General features: G+C 36.0%; 3 protein-coding genes, 1 long non-coding RNA gene and 1 pseudogene across 4 annotated transcripts; 1 reads left to right on the forward strand and 4 right to left on the reverse strand.

The window, feature by feature from the left end:
• Positions 1-78: 78 nt before the first annotated feature.
• Positions 79-5,621, reverse strand: LOC130733031 (uncharacterized; annotated as a pseudogene).
• On the reverse strand, positions 4,667-6,084 carry LOC130732793 (uncharacterized). Its single transcript, XM_057584780.1, has 5 exons — positions 5,976-6,084; positions 5,778-5,839; positions 5,215-5,293; positions 4,983-5,082; positions 4,667-4,673 (listed from the first exon to the last, which is right to left on the reverse strand). Exons 1-5 carry the CDS (start codon positions 6,082-6,084, stop codon positions 4,667-4,669), a joined length of 357 nt encoding a protein of 118 aa, XP_057440763.1.
• A 1,096-nt stretch (positions 6,085-7,180) lies between these two features.
• Positions 7,181-8,168, forward strand: LOC130731511 (uncharacterized). The gene is made up of 2 exons (XM_057583818.1): positions 7,181-7,383; positions 7,691-8,168. Exons 1-2 carry the CDS (start codon positions 7,339-7,341, stop codon positions 7,925-7,927), a joined length of 282 nt encoding a protein of 93 aa, XP_057439801.1. The 5' UTR covers positions 7,181-7,338; the 3' UTR covers positions 7,928-8,168.
• Positions 8,169-8,948: 780 nt separating this feature from the next.
• On the reverse strand, positions 8,949-11,504 carry LOC130731512 (uncharacterized). Its single transcript, XR_009016708.1, has 3 exons — positions 11,285-11,504; positions 9,693-9,864; positions 8,949-9,101 (listed from the first exon to the last, which is right to left on the reverse strand). It is a non-coding gene; the product is annotated as an uncharacterized LOC130731512 (long non-coding RNA).
• Positions 11,505-16,111: 4,607 nt separating this feature from the next.
• LOC130733033 (truncated FRIGIDA-like protein 1) lies at positions 16,112-18,674 on the reverse strand. The gene is made up of 3 exons (XM_057585076.1): positions 17,672-18,674; positions 17,081-17,244; positions 16,112-17,007 (listed from the first exon to the last, which is right to left on the reverse strand). Exons 1-3 carry the CDS (start codon positions 18,522-18,524, stop codon positions 16,438-16,440), a joined length of 1,587 nt encoding a protein of 528 aa, XP_057441059.1. The 5' UTR covers positions 18,525-18,674; the 3' UTR covers positions 16,112-16,437.
• Between the last annotated feature and the right edge of the window lie 764 nt (positions 18,675-19,438).

The following is a 19,438-nucleotide window of genomic DNA, read 5'->3' on the forward strand; positions in this document are numbered from 1 at the left end:
ATGAACAAACTTCTTATAAATTCCAATGAAAGACAGTTCACGTCAGCTGATATTCAAACACACCAACTAGCAATTCAATGAACACCAAAGCTTTCCATAAAATTAAATTTAAAAAAAAAGGATACAAATCAAATTCTACCTAAACAAACTATCAATATTTAACCTGAATATTCTGAGGCTAAGGTTTCTTATATGTACAGACTACAGGTTAAGCTAACTAGCAAATTATAAGTGCACCAGCCAACAATATTCCACCAGCAGAAAAGCACACAAACCCAGACTAATGATAAAGCCCTTCCTCGTTTCCCTGCATGTTCAGTTAGGAATGATCTTAATCACTGCACCGGGATTAGACAAATGAAGTTACTAGTAATATACAAACATAATAGAAGTTAAGTTATCTAACCCCACTAAATAACACTCTCAATGGTGATTCAGTTTATGCCAATTGTTTGTAGGAGTTATAGGCAATGGCAACTGACACTGCAGCAAAGACTACAGCAAGAGCAGCATAAGTGTCTTCTTGCTCCCAGGTATCTAGCCATGTTGTCATGGAATGGAACTTACGCGATGAAGCTCCTTTACCACTGTTGATCTGCGAAATCACAGTCTCACTGGTCTTAATATCAGCTGAGAGCTTCGCCTCCATCTCAATGACATCAGGCTCTTTTCTCTTTTCCACCGCCGGCACATGATTTTGACTACAGTAGGAAGAGTTTCCATTTTCTTGGCAGAAGCTCATTCCATTTTCTTGGCAGCAGCTCGCGAAATCATCTTGAGATCTACACACTGCAGTGCTTTCTTCTACATTTCTGATTCCACTCAGCAGAAGCCTTTGTTCTAGTTTATTCATCTGTTCATCTTCTGATAAACCCATCTGACCCCTGATGGCAAAATTCAGTAAACATATAAATGAAAACAAGTCAGCAAAATTCAAAATTGTGTAGCCAAAATAGTAAAGAAAACAAAGAACTATAAAACATTAACTACCTCCATAATGACCCTATGATCTCCCCTTTTATGATATGTTGTTGAAGCAATAAAGGTACATCATCCGGCTAACATATCCAAACCTGCATATTTAAGTTGAAGAGAATATTGGTATAAACGATGGTATAATGGTACTCCAAGATTTAAAATTATAAACAGAAAATTCTGTCAAAGAAAGGAATTTCAACAATTGCGCAGATTTTCTCCTTACCAGTGCCCAGTGACTTCTCCATTCATGGTTGGTCCAAATATAATGATGTTTCCAGCATACTTATGTCCCCCAATATGAGAGCATGGGCTCACAAACACTTTACCCTGTAGACCCTGCAACTCTATCTCTTCCCTGAATCTACTGACCAAGACAGGTCCACAAACCCCACATCTGCGATCCCGGGATGCATGTGAACACACAAAAACATATGAACCTTTCAAAGATTCGGAAAGCCATTCTCCATCCTTCACAAGAACTTCTTCAACAAATGTTTCAACATCAAAATGTGTTAACCTCCTGCAATTTCACACTAAAATTAGTTGTTGACAACAATGTAGGGGAAAACTACAGAGAACCATAATGAATGAGGAATCAGATGTTGCAAAACAAAAGCTTGTACTGACCTGTATCTGATCATGTCAGGAAAGATTAAGACATCCCCGTTAGATGTTTCAGTCCCATCATGAACCTCATATATCGTTAATCGAGTCTAGAACATAAACAAGTCACCAGGCATAAGTCCAAGGCAAAATCATCCCAAGTGAATGTAAGAGGAACAAACATGAAGATTGAACATTTTTCACAATATAATCAATTAACACCCTTAACACACATCATAAAGCTAAAACCTTATACTAACAAAATTTGTGATACCAACCAATTTCAAGTGGATCACTCATTACAACATTCATTTAATAACTTTTATAGTGTGTTTGGATTGGTGGTAGGCACACAATCCAAAGCACAGTAACCAGAAGGTACACACACTTTGTAGCTTCTACTCAAAAGTGATTATGCAGCTTACAACTCATTTAAGAACTTTTATAGTGTTTGCATTGGCAGTAGGCACACAATCCAAATCACGGTAACTCTGGAAACTACAATAGTATGTTTGGATCAGCTTATGTTCTATCCGAATGAACTCTGAAACTCAAAGGCTACTCCAGAACTTCTCCCCAAAGTTGATTTTGACTTCAAAATCAATGAATTTCCAAACATGCTATTAGTATAGTATCCATCATCTAGGGATTACTACGAAAAAGTTGTATGCTTTACCCACATGTCACAAACACCAAAACTTGTTATAACAGCCAATGGCAAGTGGATCACTCATTACATCATCCATTCAGGGACTTCTATTATAATTTCCAACATCTAGGTTAATGCTAAAAGAGTTGCATGCTTTAGAAATGGATTCACAAACCCACAAGTTGAAAACACCAAGTTTGTAGAAACAACACCCAAAGGGCAAGGTGGAGGAACAGCACCTCCTTCTTCATATGGTTCTTCCTGGCCATAACTACTGCATAGAGCAACCTAGGCAAGCGATCGAACTCCGAAGTGCTTTCTTCTACATTTCTGATTTCACTCAGCAGAAGCCTTTGTTCTAGTTTATTCATCTGTTCATCTTCTGATAAACTCATCTGACCCCTGATGGCAAAATTCAGTAAATATATAAATGAAAACAAGTTAGCAAAATTCAAAATTGGTTAGCCAAAACAGTAGAGAAAACAAAGAACTATAAAACATTAACTACCTCCATAATGAGTCTATAATCTCCCCTTTTATAATATGTTGTTGAAGCAATAAAGGTACATCATCCGGGCTAACATATCCATACCTGCATATTTAAGTTGAAGAGAATATCAGAATAAACAATGGAATAAAGGTATTCAAAGATTTAAACAGAAAATTCTGTCACAAAAAGGAATTTCAACAACCGTAAAATCTTCTCCTTACCAGTGCCCCGGTGACTTCTCCATTCATGGTTGGTCCAAATATAATGATGATTCCAGCATACATATGTCCCCCAATATGAGAGCATGGGCTAACAAACACTTCACCCAAGATTATGGTGCAACAATTGACCATATTCTGAGGATGTTTTCCATAGGAAGTATCATTTCATCCTCATGCGTCTTTGTACTTTTGTTTTTTCATTTTAGAGTGCTAATTAAATGTTTGTGTAATGTTGTACATGACACGGAGGAGGTGGATGATTGTCCTATAGAGAAGATCAGGCAAACAGTTCCGATAACAGATGACCCAACTCTCTCAGCCCTATTCAAGACATGGTTTCTAGGGTTGTCATCATGTGCGTGTCTTGCGTTTGTAAACTCACTACTGACTCACAAAGACAACCCAACAAATGTTTCTCCATTCCTAGCTCAAGTGCTTACTCTTCTGCTTGGGAGGTTTATGGCTGCGACACTTCCTACCATAGAGTTCAAAGCGCCTTTCACCAATTTTAGATGGACTGCAAATCCTGGACCTTTTAATGTAAAAGAACATGTTCTTATTACAATCTCTGCTAATGTTGGATCTAATGAAGATTTTGCCGCAAATGTAACAACAATCGTCATGGCTTTCTACCGCAAGAGAATCAATCTTCTGGCTGCTTTGTTGTTATTTCTGTCAAATCAGTCAGAAGATTGATTCTCTAGGGACAGAAAGCATTGACAATTGTTGTTACATTTGTGACATAAACTCCACTAGATCCAACATTAGCAAAGAGTGTAATAAGAACATGTTCTTTTACATTAAAGGGTCAAGGATTTGCAGTTCATATAAAATTCGTGAAAGATACTTTAAACTCTATGGTAGGAAGTGTCGCAACCATAAACCTCCCAAGCAGAAGAGTAAGCACTTGAGCTAGGAATGGAGAAACATGTGTGGGGTTGTCTTTGTGACTTAGTAGCTAGTTTACAAACGCAAGGCACACACATGATGACAACCCTAGAAACCATGTCCTGAATGTGAGGGCTGAGAGAGTGGGGTCAAATGTTATCGAAACTGTCTACCTAACCTTCTCTATAGGACAATCATCCCCCTCCTCCGTGTCATCTAAGACATTACACAAACATTTAATTAACACTCTAAAATGAAAAAAAAAATACAAGAAAAGAAGACGCATGAGAATGAAATGATATTTCCTATTGGAAACAGGATGAGAGTTGTGGGGTCTCATAAATTTCCTTTGTGCCATTAAGGTTCGAAAATTGTGATGTTCAATGATGGGCTTAGGTTGCTGCTACATCAAAACAAGAAATATCATCAAAATAGAAATTAAAGTAGCACACCATCACACAAGTAATATATATATATATACCGCAGGAAAAGAAATCAATTAATACAATCAAAACAATTAATAAAAGAATAATAGTAACCCAGATCTAATGTCTTGAAATTTAGAAGTAAAATATATCCATTCCAAAGAAAACTTATCCAACTTGCTAGTACCAACTTGAAGGTTAGTAATAGTTTTTAATCAGTTTTAATATATTCACTCCCCATTTTTTATTTCATTTTTCTTTCTATCTCTCTTTAATTCCTCTCATATCACACATCACATTATTCATTTTTCTCTATTTTCTTCCTATTTTCACTAGGTGGAGATGAATATGGTGTGTGAAGATAAATATTTCTAACAGAACTAAGAAAACCCAACCATATAATAAATTTTTCTTAAAGACTGAAACAATAAAAGAAAAGAAAATTAGCTTGAAAATATAATTTACTCTCACACATTTGCTATATAGTCGAGCATATTGTGCATCCTGAAGCACAATCTTGCTAGGTTTGCCTTTGAACAAATTTCATCTACACTAAGAAAACCTAGTTGTACGTGCTGTGTTCCTAATTTTGCAGTTGAGACTAAACCTACTCATCCTCATATGACTCGTTAATCATTTTTAACTACAACAAGAAGCAGTGAACGTCTCTCACCACGCCCTTCATATGACAAAGATCAACAAATAAAATGTCTGAAAACAGTACAAACCAAGAAGTAGCAGCATGGAAGTTGTCTGGGAAAGTCACACGGGTCAACTCAGCTGATAATTGGACCTGAACTTCCGATGTTGGAACCTCTGTGACATGGGCTGCATCAGAAACATATGCAAAAATGTTGCAACCAGTGAGAAAAAGATGTGTTTAAACAGAAAAATAAAATAAAAACTGATTCAGGAACATAGCTGAAATGGGAGAGGGAAAAAAAAAAAAACATGGTTTACCTGGACGTGGAAGTAATGAGTGCGCTGCAGCAACAGAGGCTGCTTGGGGTAGGACAGATCCAGAGCTCTCCATGATCAACTGAGAGTGAGAGTGAGAGTGAGAGTGAGAGTGAGAGACTAAAAAGAGAGAGACAAAACAGAGAGGGAAAAGAGAGAGGAAGAGGTAGAGAGATTCTTATAAATATAAATGTGATAGTGTGAGGGAACGAATTTATTTAAAAAGTGAACTATAACACACTTTAATGACGGGTTCATGAGCTTCACTCTCGATGCTGCCATACAGTTGAACACTTATGAATTTGAAGTGTCAATTGAAACAGCTCAGCATTAGTGCATTCAGTGGAATATAAACAAAGAATGCATAGGCATAATATAACAACTAAAATTAAAGCATAATGCCCATGTAGAATAACAATATTAATAAAAGGTATACACAACAGCATCAATTTATCATATGATAAAGATCTAGTTGATATAACAAGCCATTTTACCTTCAACTATTCAAGAGAAAATCCTTTGCCGGCTCTGACCTTCATGTTGTACTACAAGGTTTATCCATGAACCATAGGCCTGAGAGGACCAGCAGTAGGCCAGGGGAAAATCTTAACAGCCTTCTTCTGACCAGCTAAAAAATGCCAAGCACCACCATGTCAAAGAAATGAAGTAATATCATCAATACTTATCCAAAATGAATTTTTTCACTATATAGGACTAACACAAAACAACTACTAAAACTAAGCTCAAATAATGCAGTAAATTACCTATCCGTCTCCTTGTCTTGCGGGCAGGTAGATTGAACCATGTCTTGACATAGTTCTGCCCATGCTTACGGATGTGTCCATTAGGGATGACATTGTTATGCTTCACCATGGCTTACCTACCTACAGATGCCAACCACAGAAACAATATTGTGTCGATAAAAGTGCAGAGACAAAGAGTGGGTGCTTAACAGGTGATAATATATGTATACTACCGAAAGTTATGGTCTTCAGGATGGGGGGAGAGAATAAAAGTGACGCTACAGGATGGGGGGAGGGAAAAAAAGTTAGGCAAAGTGCATGGTTTTCCTCATCATGCACCAAATTCAGAGCCTATAGCAGGTATTGATTGCACTTTCCCTTTTATTATTTTCCTATGCAATTCAAGGACATCATTCCAAGTTAACACAAATGTGAAGTTTAGTAAAACAGCCTTGTTTAATTGTCCTGTAACTCACTTCTCCACAAATATTAGTAGAACCTTATATCAATGGCTTAAGGTGTGAGTCATTAATAAATATTAGAATCTATACATTTCATATTTTAAGTCATATATAGCAGAGTGTTTTAGTAAATCAACAAATTTATTAACGTGTCTTGCATATCTTTTTGTTGGGTCCCACTCCCATCCCATAGTAACATAGGTTTGACTGATTGAAAAATGTGGTTTTCCAGTGGCATATAATTTCCCGGTGTTGTTTTACACCTTAATTTGAAATTCAAGATGTGTCAAATTTGGGGTGTCCAAGACTAAATGCAAAAAAAAAAACTTTGAGCTCCTAATTGGACCACTACATGTTTGATAATGTAAGTTTAGACACCAGTTGAGACTTGAATACAACATTTATAAAAATTCATCTCAATTTATATGAAGAGTTTCATCTGCTTTATATTGTAAAGCAAGTGTTAACATATATTTGTACTGATACTAACAAAAGATTATCCAATAATAGCTTTAGAAAAATCTTAAAGTTGAGAAGGGATAGCAGCATGATTAAAATCCTAACCTCTTCTTTTTCTTTTTTGTTTCTTTGTAACCATAAACCATTCACTTTACTCTACTTATATTTGATTTGAGGTACATAACCTACATGTGTCTGACTCTACAACTCTCATGAAAGAAATTAATCTTGATCTTATATACAATATATAAATGGATTACCCATGTTAGATTTAAATAGAACAATTTAACCAACTATGGTCTCACTTCTTACACTCATTAGTTTTGCTATTCATGCATCCATACATTTGTACAAACATATAGAAAGACGTGTGTGTGTCTCTGTCTCGTGTCACTTATGGACTTCAAAAATAAATAATCAAGAGCATATCTCATCTAACTTGGAGTCCCCATCTAAGCAAAGAAATGAAGTCCATCTCTGCCATGTTTGTAGTCTTCTCTGTTCTCCTGGTAAGCTTTTATGAAGAAGCTCTCTATGCATCTGAAAGTTCATCTTATTTTTATCATTTCCTCATTCAACTAATAGGATGTATTATGTATAGATCATATTATATTTTCTCATAATCAATTCTAATTCTGACACTAAGAAGTTACTGACTGAAGTATCTCCAGAAATTGATTAATTTTAGCTTCAGGATCAATTGTATAAGGGTTTCCAAACATACACTAACTCGAGTTGTTGTTGAAATTTGAGCTAACGAGTTTGTCATATGTCGCTGATAAGTGTTACCTTTCTATTTCATCTCTTTTGTAAAAGATTGTGAACCTCAGCCATGGAAGAAAGGACATGGGAGGCTATTGGAAGAATGTGATGAATGGCCAGCCTATGCCTGAAGTGGTTAAAGACCTTATTCAAGATCCACATGCATCAGATGCAGGAAAAGATCATTTTATCAGGGACTTTGATATAAAGCCTAATAATGTTTCAATATTTCACACACATGTGGTGCCAACAAGCAGGAGCAGAAGGCATTTGACTAGAAATTTGAACTAGTTGCTCAAGGTTCTTAAAGTCATGGTTGAACAAACTATCAAAATGAGTTGAAACTGTTAGAAACAAACAAGAAAATTGAGTCCAAATATTATGTATTAGTATGTTGCAATAAGGCATGAGCAATTATGATTAAGGTGCAGCAATTGATGAAAGCTTAAGCCACATGTGTTTCCATATCTGTGGTACTTGGCTCTAGTCTTGTATTAAGTATCTCAACTAATAAAATCATCTTTGTCTATGCATTTCCTTGTCTTTGTTGATATTCTGTAATATGAACACTATAGGAAAAGTCATAGTTCATTGACATGAGTTCAAAGTTAAGCAATCCATTGAATCTCATTGTCTGAGCTCTGCTCAAGGCTCAGAAGCTAAAATGGTATACGGATTTTGACCTTGTTTGGAAATTTACATTTAAGGTGTGCAAATTTTTACCTGAAAGTGGTAAGTAACCATGTGCTTGTCTAAAATCATCCTCATATGACTCGTTAATCATTTTTAACTACAACAACAAGCAGTGAACATCTCTCACCACGCTCTTCATATGACAAGTTCAACAAATAAAATGTCTGAAAACCAAGAAGTAGCAGCTCCATCATTCCCTAGAGAAGATTCCAAAGCAGGAGAAGCATTATTGTCACTACCAATTCCAAAGGTCCCAAATACCATACCACGTCTCAAAGCGTCATGTACATGGAAGTTGTCTGGAAAAGTCACACGGGTCAACTCAGCTGATAATTGGACCTGAACTTTCGATGTTGGAACCTCTGTGATCACATGGGATGCATCAGAAACATATAATTTCACTCGTCAAATTGAGTTGTTTCTCATTTTGTGGATTACATTATCAGAATAATATAGAATACAAACTTAATTACGGTCATTACATTATTTATTTTGCATTCTTATGGACACATTGGCCTCACACTATTGAATATCTTCTGTACTGATCTCATATAAACTAGACTCAAACCCGCGCGATGCGCGGCGGAATAAAGAATCGTGATTTTGCTAGATTAGAAAGTGATATATTAACTTATAAAAATATTTGAATAAAATAACTAATGTGGTTTGGATCCATTTAGTGTCAAACAATTTTGTGTCCTCTTGCTTAGCTTTCTCTTCCTTTAGAGTCTTCTTCTCCTATTGACCAAAAAAAAAAAAGAGTCTTCTTCTCCTGCATAAAGAGAAGACAAAAAGGGTAAAAATAATAAAATAATAAAAGGCATGAATTACAACCTCTAAGGTTAACTACAAATTAGGCACATTTGACATCCATACTGACATAATTCAATTTTACTCAAACACTCAACTTTCCTTGAGTAATAATATGAACAATATCAGCCCTATGAGAACTAATAACAACTCTAAATAGTGGAAGGGATAATTGAAGATAACTCACAAATACTAAAAGGTTAAAAATACATGCAGAGAAGGAAAAATACTGCGGCTCTAATTTCTAACTGCCTCCTTCACATCCACAATAATTTCTTTCAGCTCTTATTAATAGAATTTTGTTTTCCCTTTATTTTGCCATGTATGAATTATGTTTTTCCTATAGTGGGAATTCTTTTGTCCTCTCTACCGCCCCACATAGGTTGGGCCTCTGCATGATTTTTACTTCCCCTTCTAGTGTTAGCCTGCCTAATTGGAACTCTAACAAACATACACACATATGTATGGATACACAAACAAAATCGATAAAAATAAAGTTACAAACACATAAAGGGGAAATTTGTATAATTAGCCATGAACTTCATAAATTGACCTAGTTTGTTCTCCAAAAGCTCATAGATCAGGGTGAATTCACAATCTTAAGTTCTGAATTACATGATTTATACTTAACAACTTTCACCAATCCCTCCAGAAATATTCCTTGAACAAATCTGCAAAATTTTGAACTAATCCTCGTATGATATGGCCACAAACATTGTAGCAACCTGCAAAAATTTATTTGAAGCTCACAACACTGTTAAAAACGCAGAGCAAATAGACTTTAAAAGTTGTGAAATTTTTGCATAAAAGTACTTAAATGACTGCAATTCATTAAAGAAAGGAATAAGAGACCAAAATCTTAAGAGCATAGTTTGCATATGTAGAATCCTTCCTCCTCTTGCTCATGAGCCACACCAACTGATTTCCCCTCAAAGAGCATATTTACCCCATGGGGCTAGTAAGGAGAAGGAAAAATGACACCAGTGAGAATCAATATAGTCCATTTTATTTTGCCCATCGCCAAAGCTACATTTTCGACTTGATCTTGGCTTGTTTCTTATATGCTATTGAGCCACACTTATTATGTTCAGTAACCTTTTTCACGGTTTTCTTTGTGAATATTAATTTATCAGCTGATATGACTGACTTCTTCACTCTCTGGGAAATAGAAACGTCACCATCATCTAACTTCAGCTCACTTTTCCAGAGAATTGCTTACTCTGTTAGATGATGCTGAGTCTGAAACCTTTGGATTCTTCACTGAAGATTTGGAGAATGAATATTTTCTAGAGGTCTCTTAACTGGATGTGCAGTTGCTCTTTCCTATTTATATAGCTATGCCATAACCATTTTTCCTGTTTTTCTGAACTTTTGAAATAGGTTTCTTATCAGAGTCATCATAGCTACTGATAGATGTTCTCATGTTTTCTTTTGGCTCTAATCATAACTTTGGTTCAAAATGGGTTCCACTATGTTCTCTATTTTCAATAACCTTACCTTTGAGTTGCACAACCATGTAGACCCCAATTTCTCATATTTCCATGTTAACATATCAACAATAATATGGAAAGAAAGTATTTTATAGCCATTAACTTGAAGGGGTTGTAGTCTACTTTTCCACATTCATGTCCTTTTGTGAAATTTGAGCAGTTGTTTGATGAATCTCCTAAACTTGTTTTCATTATGTACACAATATGTCATTGGAGAGGTTGGTTTACAGAAGCAGAGAAAAAGTACCAGAAATATATACACAAAATGAGGTTCTAGAATGCTATCATCAATGGAATTTAAATAAAATTATCTGAAAAGTTAAAATAAACAATTAACTATGGAACATCATAAGCAATCAGTCTAGATTGTATGACTATGCCTGAGGGCTGCCAAATAAAAAGTTCCCGACAAATTCATATCTTGATGAATAAGATCCTTTACATCAAGAATGTTGTTCAAAGAAAGCACTCAATTTAGATTGTTTTTCAATTTCTGAATCCACATCGAATAAAAGTAAAACAGACCAAAGCCCATTAGGTAGCAAACTGTGAGTAGGCAACATAATTTCATCATACATGTAGATTGTACCATTGGTATGCTTTTCTTAAATGGTTAATCAATAGAGTAGCAGATCAATTTTGCACTAAATCTTACGTTAGCTAAGTCTTAAGCGAGTACGGCGAAGCTTCAAAACTGGGTAGCGGGCAGACAATTGGCGGAGGAAGAACGCAGGGAGGCGGAGGATTGATGAGGATCGATTGGGTTCACTCCCTCTCTCAAGGCTTGCGACATTGGTGGGTCTAGAGAAGAAGGTTTCATGCGTCGATTCTAGTAAAGAAGATAACCGTGAGGCTTTGGAACGATGGATTTAGAAAAGGAGAGAACATGACACGTCAGACAAATTGCTTAGCGCTATACTCCGCGCTTCACAATTACTATATTATAATAGATAATAGATAGATGGTTAAAAGGGGCTAGAAAGAAAAGTAGAGGGATCAATTTTGGTCCACTAGCTACTATATTAATGTATAGGGTATTAATTAAATATGGGCTTAAATAAGTTTTTGGTCCCTAACCTTTACTAAATATTTGGTTTTCGTCCCTCGCCGGAGCAAAGGTGGGTTTTAGTCCCTAACATTTGTCAAAAGGTTTGGTTTTGGTCCCTCCGAAGCTCTTAGTCAACGCCGGAGCTCCTACGCAGATCTCAGCATACAGAGCACTTTAATTCGCCAACCAACAATAAGCCAAAAATTCATCCTTGATTGATCCTTGACTTCTTCATTAATGCCACATGGGTCACCGGAGCTCCGGCGTTGACCAAGAGCTCCGGAGGGACCAAAACCAAACCATTTGACAAAGGTTAGAGACTAAAGCCCACCTTTGCTCCGACGAGGGACGAAAACCAAGCATTTAGTAAAGGTTGGGACCAAAAACTTATTTAAGCCTTAAATATGGGCTGAAAAAGCAAGCACATGTTAGGGAAACATTTCATTAGAGCTTGTTTTCTTCATTCGATTTGTATGTTTTCACTTTTTAACTAATCAAGAAAAAGAAGGTTGTACTTAAATGCTTATCATTAGGTGGAAGTTAAAGGAAAACAAGGACAAATCTAAGGAATTAACAGCTTGAGATGCTGTTAAAGCAAAGTTCTGACCTGGTTTTCTATTTCTTCACAAATTTTTTATTGAGTAATCTCTATCCTCCCAAATGAACTTTACTATATTAATCAAAGGCTAAAAGCATGTCACATCCAATACAATTGCGTACTAAAGCATTCTCTATCCAAAATCGCCTTCTTATCTTAACCTGTTTTGCTCATTTCTGGAAAAAAAATTCCAGAGAAAATTTAAGCATTGAGTTAGAAATTGTTCATACCATTGAAACAGCATATACTAAGAATAGTGAATTTTTATTAGCATTCCTCTTTCGGATCTTACCTACTACCTAAGTATTAAATATATTTCAACAACTTTAATTTACCACTATACAAACTTAAGAATGCCAGTGTGTGCTTGAAAATTCGATATATTTCATGCTGAGATGAGAAGTGATTTTGGAAAAATTATTTAAAATAACTTTTGTAGAAAAAAAGAGAATTTTTAAGGGTTGTCTAAATGACTTATGAGAAAGTTTGAGTTAAATAACTCATCATCCAATCACATTGAAGATATTATTTATTAATCTATTTCCAACTCATTTATCTCTAATGTGATTGAATGGTGGATTGTTTAACTCAAATTTTCTCATAAGTCATTTAGACAACTTCATTTTTAAGAGATTTATCTTGAATCCAAACAGGTCCTGATTGTGAGTGTCTATGCTTTCTTGCTTAATTTAAGGCATGAAGTTTGTAGATTGTTCCAAAAAAAAATTAAAATTATATATTAAGTTGTCTACAAATTAAAGAGATATTTTATCATTATTAAGAGTTGGTTAGGCTTCTTCAATATTTTTATTTTTATTTCCCCATGCAATGTTTTCCCATTTTTTTAAATTGTTTTGTTTGTTAGTTCTCTACCATGAGAGGAGTGTTTCTCATGGAGTTATTTTTCAATCAATATATGCTTTTGTTGTCAAAAAAAAAAAACAAGTTGTACTCATCCATGCATCATGCATGATGCATTTGTGGTTGTTCCTCATTGTTACCAAGTACTATTTCATTGAATAGCACCCTAACTCAATTGTAATTTGAGATGGTTGGTCCACTTTGTTTGTTTTTTCATTTCCAACAGATCAGACCCACTTGAAAAATATATTTCAGGATAAAGGTGTTGTTCAGATGTGGACGTAAGAGAGACGTGAAATTGCGCACACAAATGATTATTCATAATATGATTAGAGAAACTTATTAAAATAAGTTTAAAATAAGTTATACATAAATATAAAAAACTTGTTCATAAGCTAAATTGAAATAATTCAACATAATTTATAGATAAGTATTTTTTGTGTGAATAATTTAGGGCATCAATTTTAGTATCACCTCTTTACATTATTATATTATCATTCATAAACTAATATGAACAACTTACGAAAATAAGCTAAAAACATAACTTATAATTTATAAATAGGTCATAATATGATATGCTGTAAGATAAATTTAAATAAATTCTTCCAAACGTAACTTAAATATTTGATTCTTTAACTACATTTAAATATCATATTACACATGGCATATTCACACTAAAGTTCACTACAATTTTTCTTTGGGGTTGTTTTTTTATTTGAAACTATTTGGGGTTGTTTAAATCACCTTATTAAATGATGGCTAGAATTTTGACATATGTTATGAGCTAGAATTTCATAAAACACATGTCAATATATTACTTAATCACCTAAAATAGGCTAATTTTATCACATATTTACTTAGAGTGATTCATAGAAACCCTTATTCTTTACCATATCAACACTCGTGTGAAGTTAGTCAGCCATTCATGAAAGACTTGTTAGGGAAGAATAGTCCATTTCTACTGAATGAAATTCTCACTACTCAGTAGCTAAAAAACAAGAAAGCTGGCCAGTCATATACTCCTCCATTTTCATGGAACACACTGAGAATACATCTCAACCATCAATCCCAAAAACATTTCCAAACTTAAAGAAAACGAGGTCTCTTCCATGTAACATAAACAAACCATCAGCACAAAAAGATTAGCAGTGTTCTGAAAAGGTGAGAGGAACAATCTATATTACACCAAACAATAATATAGATACATCTTTTCATAGGTAGTAGATCACATCATCTGTAGAACAGTTTCAAATTCCTCCAATACATCATCTTTCAAAAATCTAGCCAATGTATAATTGAAAAAGCTAATAACTTCCCCTGGTTAGTGAGGAGACTGAAAAATCAAAATGCTGCACAAAACCATGTATATAAAAGAAATTCTAGTTAGCTTCATAGATTCACCATAGGACAAAGTCACGGACACAATAAAATGGTGCTAAACTTGTTCAGAAAACCACACTGGCAGGATATTTATTTATATGACAAAAAAAAAACCAAATTTCACTATTTTCTATCATAGACTATCATGAACTTTATCCTGACTTGAATGATGCAAAATCTATACACTAAACAACTTAATTAAGTTATCACATAACCACTTATTCATAAGTAGGGATGGCAAAACGGTTTGGCATGCCGGGTCAATCCACTTAACCTGCAAAATGGGGCGAGACAGGTTGGAGTCCCATGTCCACCAACTTGTTTTGACGCACCCCGCATAACCATCTAAGGAAATAGGTTGAAAGCACTCAAAGCAATGTAAGTTGGCCCGCCGGTTAAATTTTAGTTTTTTACTTTTATAGTTTGCTATTTCTTATTTGTATTCCTTACCTTTTTAGTAATTTTGGGTGGGTCAACCCCACAACCAACACCTTTTTGGGTGGGTCAATCCATCCCATTTTGGGGTTACATCACAACCAACACTTTTTTTCCTTCTCTTTTGGCGGGTTAATCTGCCAACCCTCCTCAAAACATGGAGCGTTGTAATGTTCAGCCTATACTATGATGTCTGGTCAACCTACCCCGACAGGTTGGTGGTGTGTCGTGGCAGAGCGAGGTGGGTTTGCCTGTTTTGCCCTCCTAATTCATATGCTAATTTAACATTATTGAAATGAGCTCAAATGAAAATAGTTTATATGTATGTTTAAGCGCTTATTCATAAGCAAATAACCATCTTATAAGTAGGTCATAGTTTATTTTCATTAGTTTACCCAATCACTCACATGAAAGCTCTTTTTTTTTTTTGGTCAACCACATGAAAGCTATGCAACTCAAATAAGTTTTCCAATCGTCACCCAACTCAGACAGCCCAAGGAGTTTGTTTCCCTGCATTGTCACAATGTCAATTATCCTCAGATTCAAAATCAAGGGAGATAGCCCAAGGTTAAGTAATTCAACAATTTGTGACTGATGGGGAACCCACTTGGGCTGATTTCTAGAAAAATGAGACCTCGCCTGTCATAGACCCAAGCCGCATACCATGATTCAACCAAACACCACTAGGGTGATGAAATTAAACATCAATTCATCTAAGTCTACTTAAGCCTATAAGTTACTCAATTTGAATTATTTATAGTTCTACTATTCGCCACAGTTTCCCATATCTGGTTTCTTTGTGATGGGCAATCATAAATGGGCCAAAGCACAGGAAAACAAAGAAACTGTATTGAATACTAGTCCTGTTCATAAGAGACATCCAAGAAATACAGTAATTATTATAAGGGAATTCAAAATAAATGAGAAGAGAAGACAGAAAATCAACAAAATTCTACTATGTTCCATACTGGAGTTTCAGATATTGGTTACCAAACATTTCAGGATAATTTTTTTTTGAAATCAACTGGTAAATTTTCTTTGGATATAAAAAGTTTCTGTTTGCGAGAAGCAGAAATCAGACCAAAGTTAAAATCCAGAGAGAGCTATCAGGGTATGGTAAGTAATTCTAGAGCAAAAAATAGCTAAGATAAATATAAGAGTTTCCGCAAAGAGGATTTTACTTTCCAAACCCTGTTCAAGTTTCTTTGCCTCCCAAAAGCCTGGATGCTAGGCAGAGAAGAAGAGTAACAACAAGGAGGTTCGAAGAAGACCATGATTAACCTAAAAGTAATCTTGTACATGCAAGATGATTCAAATAATTAAAATTGTGGCCTGTAATTATAGAATCTAGTTCCTGTCCTATACTCATGGCAGCCGGCAAAGCGAGTCATCGTTCAGTAACCAAAAGCAAGAAGTGCAAAGTCCTAGAGAGACTATAATACCAAACCAGAAGTTCAATATTAGATAGAGAAAGCAATCTCTTGATCTATTGTGGATAAGATGTTTTGTAATAGTGCTGCAGACCATAACCTTCATAAGCAGGGACGCTATCATAATAACCAGACGGTACAAGTGTCTCAGATGAATTTGGATGAGAACCACCTTCACCAAGGTTGCCACTATGACCTGTTGGGACACCATCAATACCATAAGGCCCAGTTGAAGGACCTGTATAAGACGGGACGGTTGGGGTTGGGGCCATCACGCCATACGGCAAGGGTGGCAAGTTCATGTATGGATTTGAATGTTCTGGCAACAAACCTGTTGACTGAAAATGAGGTTGTTGGTATTGGTTTATGTTTGAACTGGCACTGTTGGCATTATTGAAGACAGCTGCAGGACCAACTGGTGCAGATATTCGAGGACGCTTGATCCCACTTTGCTGCTGCTGATGTTGAGGAGGCTTTGCAGCAAAAGCTGGTGTTGTCTTGAGCTTCTTCAGTTCCTCTATACGCTGCTCAATGCTAGTGGTGGGAAATTCAGATTCAAGATTATGATTTTCAATAACCTTAATCACTGATTTCAGAGCATTGATCTCTCTAGCTGTGATCTCCTTCTGAAGAAATACCAAAATGAATAAACACAGTGGCAACACGCACTAGGCAATCAAACAAGGGAGACACACTTACCACTGATTTTCCTTCGTGGGCAAGTCTTCTACCAAGTTTCTCTGACTCATTCACATGAGCTTTCAAAATGGGAACTGGTGGGAATTTATCAACAAGATTGAACCCAAAAATATATTTGACAGCCAGAACATGTTTGCCCCTGTCAATAAGTTTCTGAACAAGACCTGCAAAACATAAACAAAAGCTTGTCTTACAAACTAAACCACGTAAAAGGGTGACACTGTGATTCAATAACATTGGTGTCGCCATTTCAAATTACAACCTCAAACTATTTAATAATAAATAATCCAACTCCAACACCACAACAACAACTATTAACATGTCACGACAAAAAGGGCAAATTGTCGTGATGTAGATCATTATTGCACTGACATCCCCTCTATTATTTATCCAGGCACTAACCACCATTATTTTATTGGTGACATCGCTCTATCATTATTGCACTAACCTCTCCTAAGATTTATTATAACACTAACCATCCCTCTATTATTTGCCCTTGGCAACAACAATAACAACAACAAAAACAACAAAGTACTATCTCCTAAAAGCACAAATGAAACCTTAAATCAAATTCAATTTGGGGATTGTAACCTGGAACTTTATCTGCCAAACCAGCAATCAGGGTCAGCTCAGAAATCTGATCATTGGCAGAAGCCATAAAAGAGAAAGTGGCAAGCTCATTCATAGTCAGCTCAGAAAGCATTCCGAACGCCGCGACAAAATGCAAAAAAGCCAAGGCTCCAACCGAATCAGTATTATCATTCAGCAAGCTTCCCTTCCACTCTGAAAACAAACTCTTGATCCTCTTCCTGACCTTACCACTCACATGCGGAGCAGACACAGCCCTCAGCTGCTGAAACAACACGCCGCAACTCCTCTTCATTCTCCTCAGCTCCTTCTCATCATCCTTCACCACATTCACACCAACAACACCATCCACTGAATCAATAACCATTGCAGCAGGATCCGCAGCACACTTCAACGCACTCTGAAGCTCAGTTCTGAGAGCGAATTTGTCCTTGAAATGCTCCCCAATGTAATCCCTCAACCCCTTCCCATCCATGCTTTTACACAGAGCATTCAACGCTTCAGAGTGGTTCACGGGCAATGTAACCGTTCCGTTTTGGGTGGATGGTGAAGGTGGGTCGGTACTAAATGATGAAAAGTTGCGATCTTTGGTGTCGGGGTCGGGGAATTTCGATGAAGAGGGTGATGGGTCATCGCTGCTAGGGTTAGGTTGTGATTCGAGGGATTGGAGATGGAGGAAGCGTTGAGAGAGGGAGTTGTGGAGGGAGGTGAAGTGGGAATCGAGGTGAGACCATGAGAGAGGGAAGGAGGAGAGGAGAGAAGAGTGAGATTGGAGATCATCGTAAGCTTTCTTGAGATTCTGTTTCTTGGTGTCAACCAGTTTCAGTGCTGCTGAGATTGTCTTTAGGGTGGACATTTTTCTTGTTGTTCTTGTCACTCAGAGTTGGAACCAGAAATTGAATTGAATTGAATGAATAAGTGATTATAGCCACATTCAATCAGTGTGGTGATGGTTCTGTTCTGTGTTGAGACTTCAAAGGTGTTGTGAGGAGAAGACCAACAAACAAGTGAAACAACTATTGAAGATGTCAGCATTTAGCAAATAGGTTGTTTGTTGGGCCACAATTTCCTAGCTCTCAGAAACTGGGCTGATTGGTTTTTATTTTCTGTCAAAGGCTGATTTGATTGGGTTAAATTAAATCAAGTTCATATTGTAAGTAGTTAAGAAACATAATCAAGTTCTTAAAGAAAATAAATTGTAGCCCAACAAAAAAGTTCATGGTACAAAGAGAAGACCATTGAAAAGTAACAAAATAACAAACTTGAGCCACTAGGATTGGGTTTTTCTTTTGCCAAATGAGTTGAGATTAAAGCTCAAGGCCCAACAACACTTACATAGAATGTTTTTTTTATAAGCAAGTAATTATATTAAGGAGGCACAAGGGGTGTCTCAACCCTTAATACAATGAGCAAGAAAGAAGTACAAAGAGAAAAGAGAAAAAAGAAGCAAATGACACATGAGGTACATTTAGCTCGATATTTAACTTTAACAACAAATCTAATGAAATGGAAAAGAATTCCAATATATATAGTAATTCTATATTCTCCCGCAAACTGAACAACAGTTACATAGAATGGTTAATAACATTTACTAAAAGAGCAAATCGACATCTTCTTACTGGTTTGCTTTGTAGCTATGCCTCTGATCAGAAGAAATGGTAGCTTTGTCGCGACACACATTATACAAGATGATTATGGCCATGGGAGTCGAAGAAGGTGAAGAGATGCAATGATGGTAGGGAAAAAAGGAGAGGGGAAAAGAAGTTGAGC

The sequence above is a fragment of the Lotus japonicus genome, chromosome 1, assembly GCF_012489685.1.
Source record: "Lotus japonicus ecotype B-129 chromosome 1, LjGifu_v1.2".
Lineage (NCBI taxonomy): Eukaryota > Viridiplantae > Streptophyta > Magnoliopsida > Fabales > Fabaceae > Lotus > Lotus japonicus.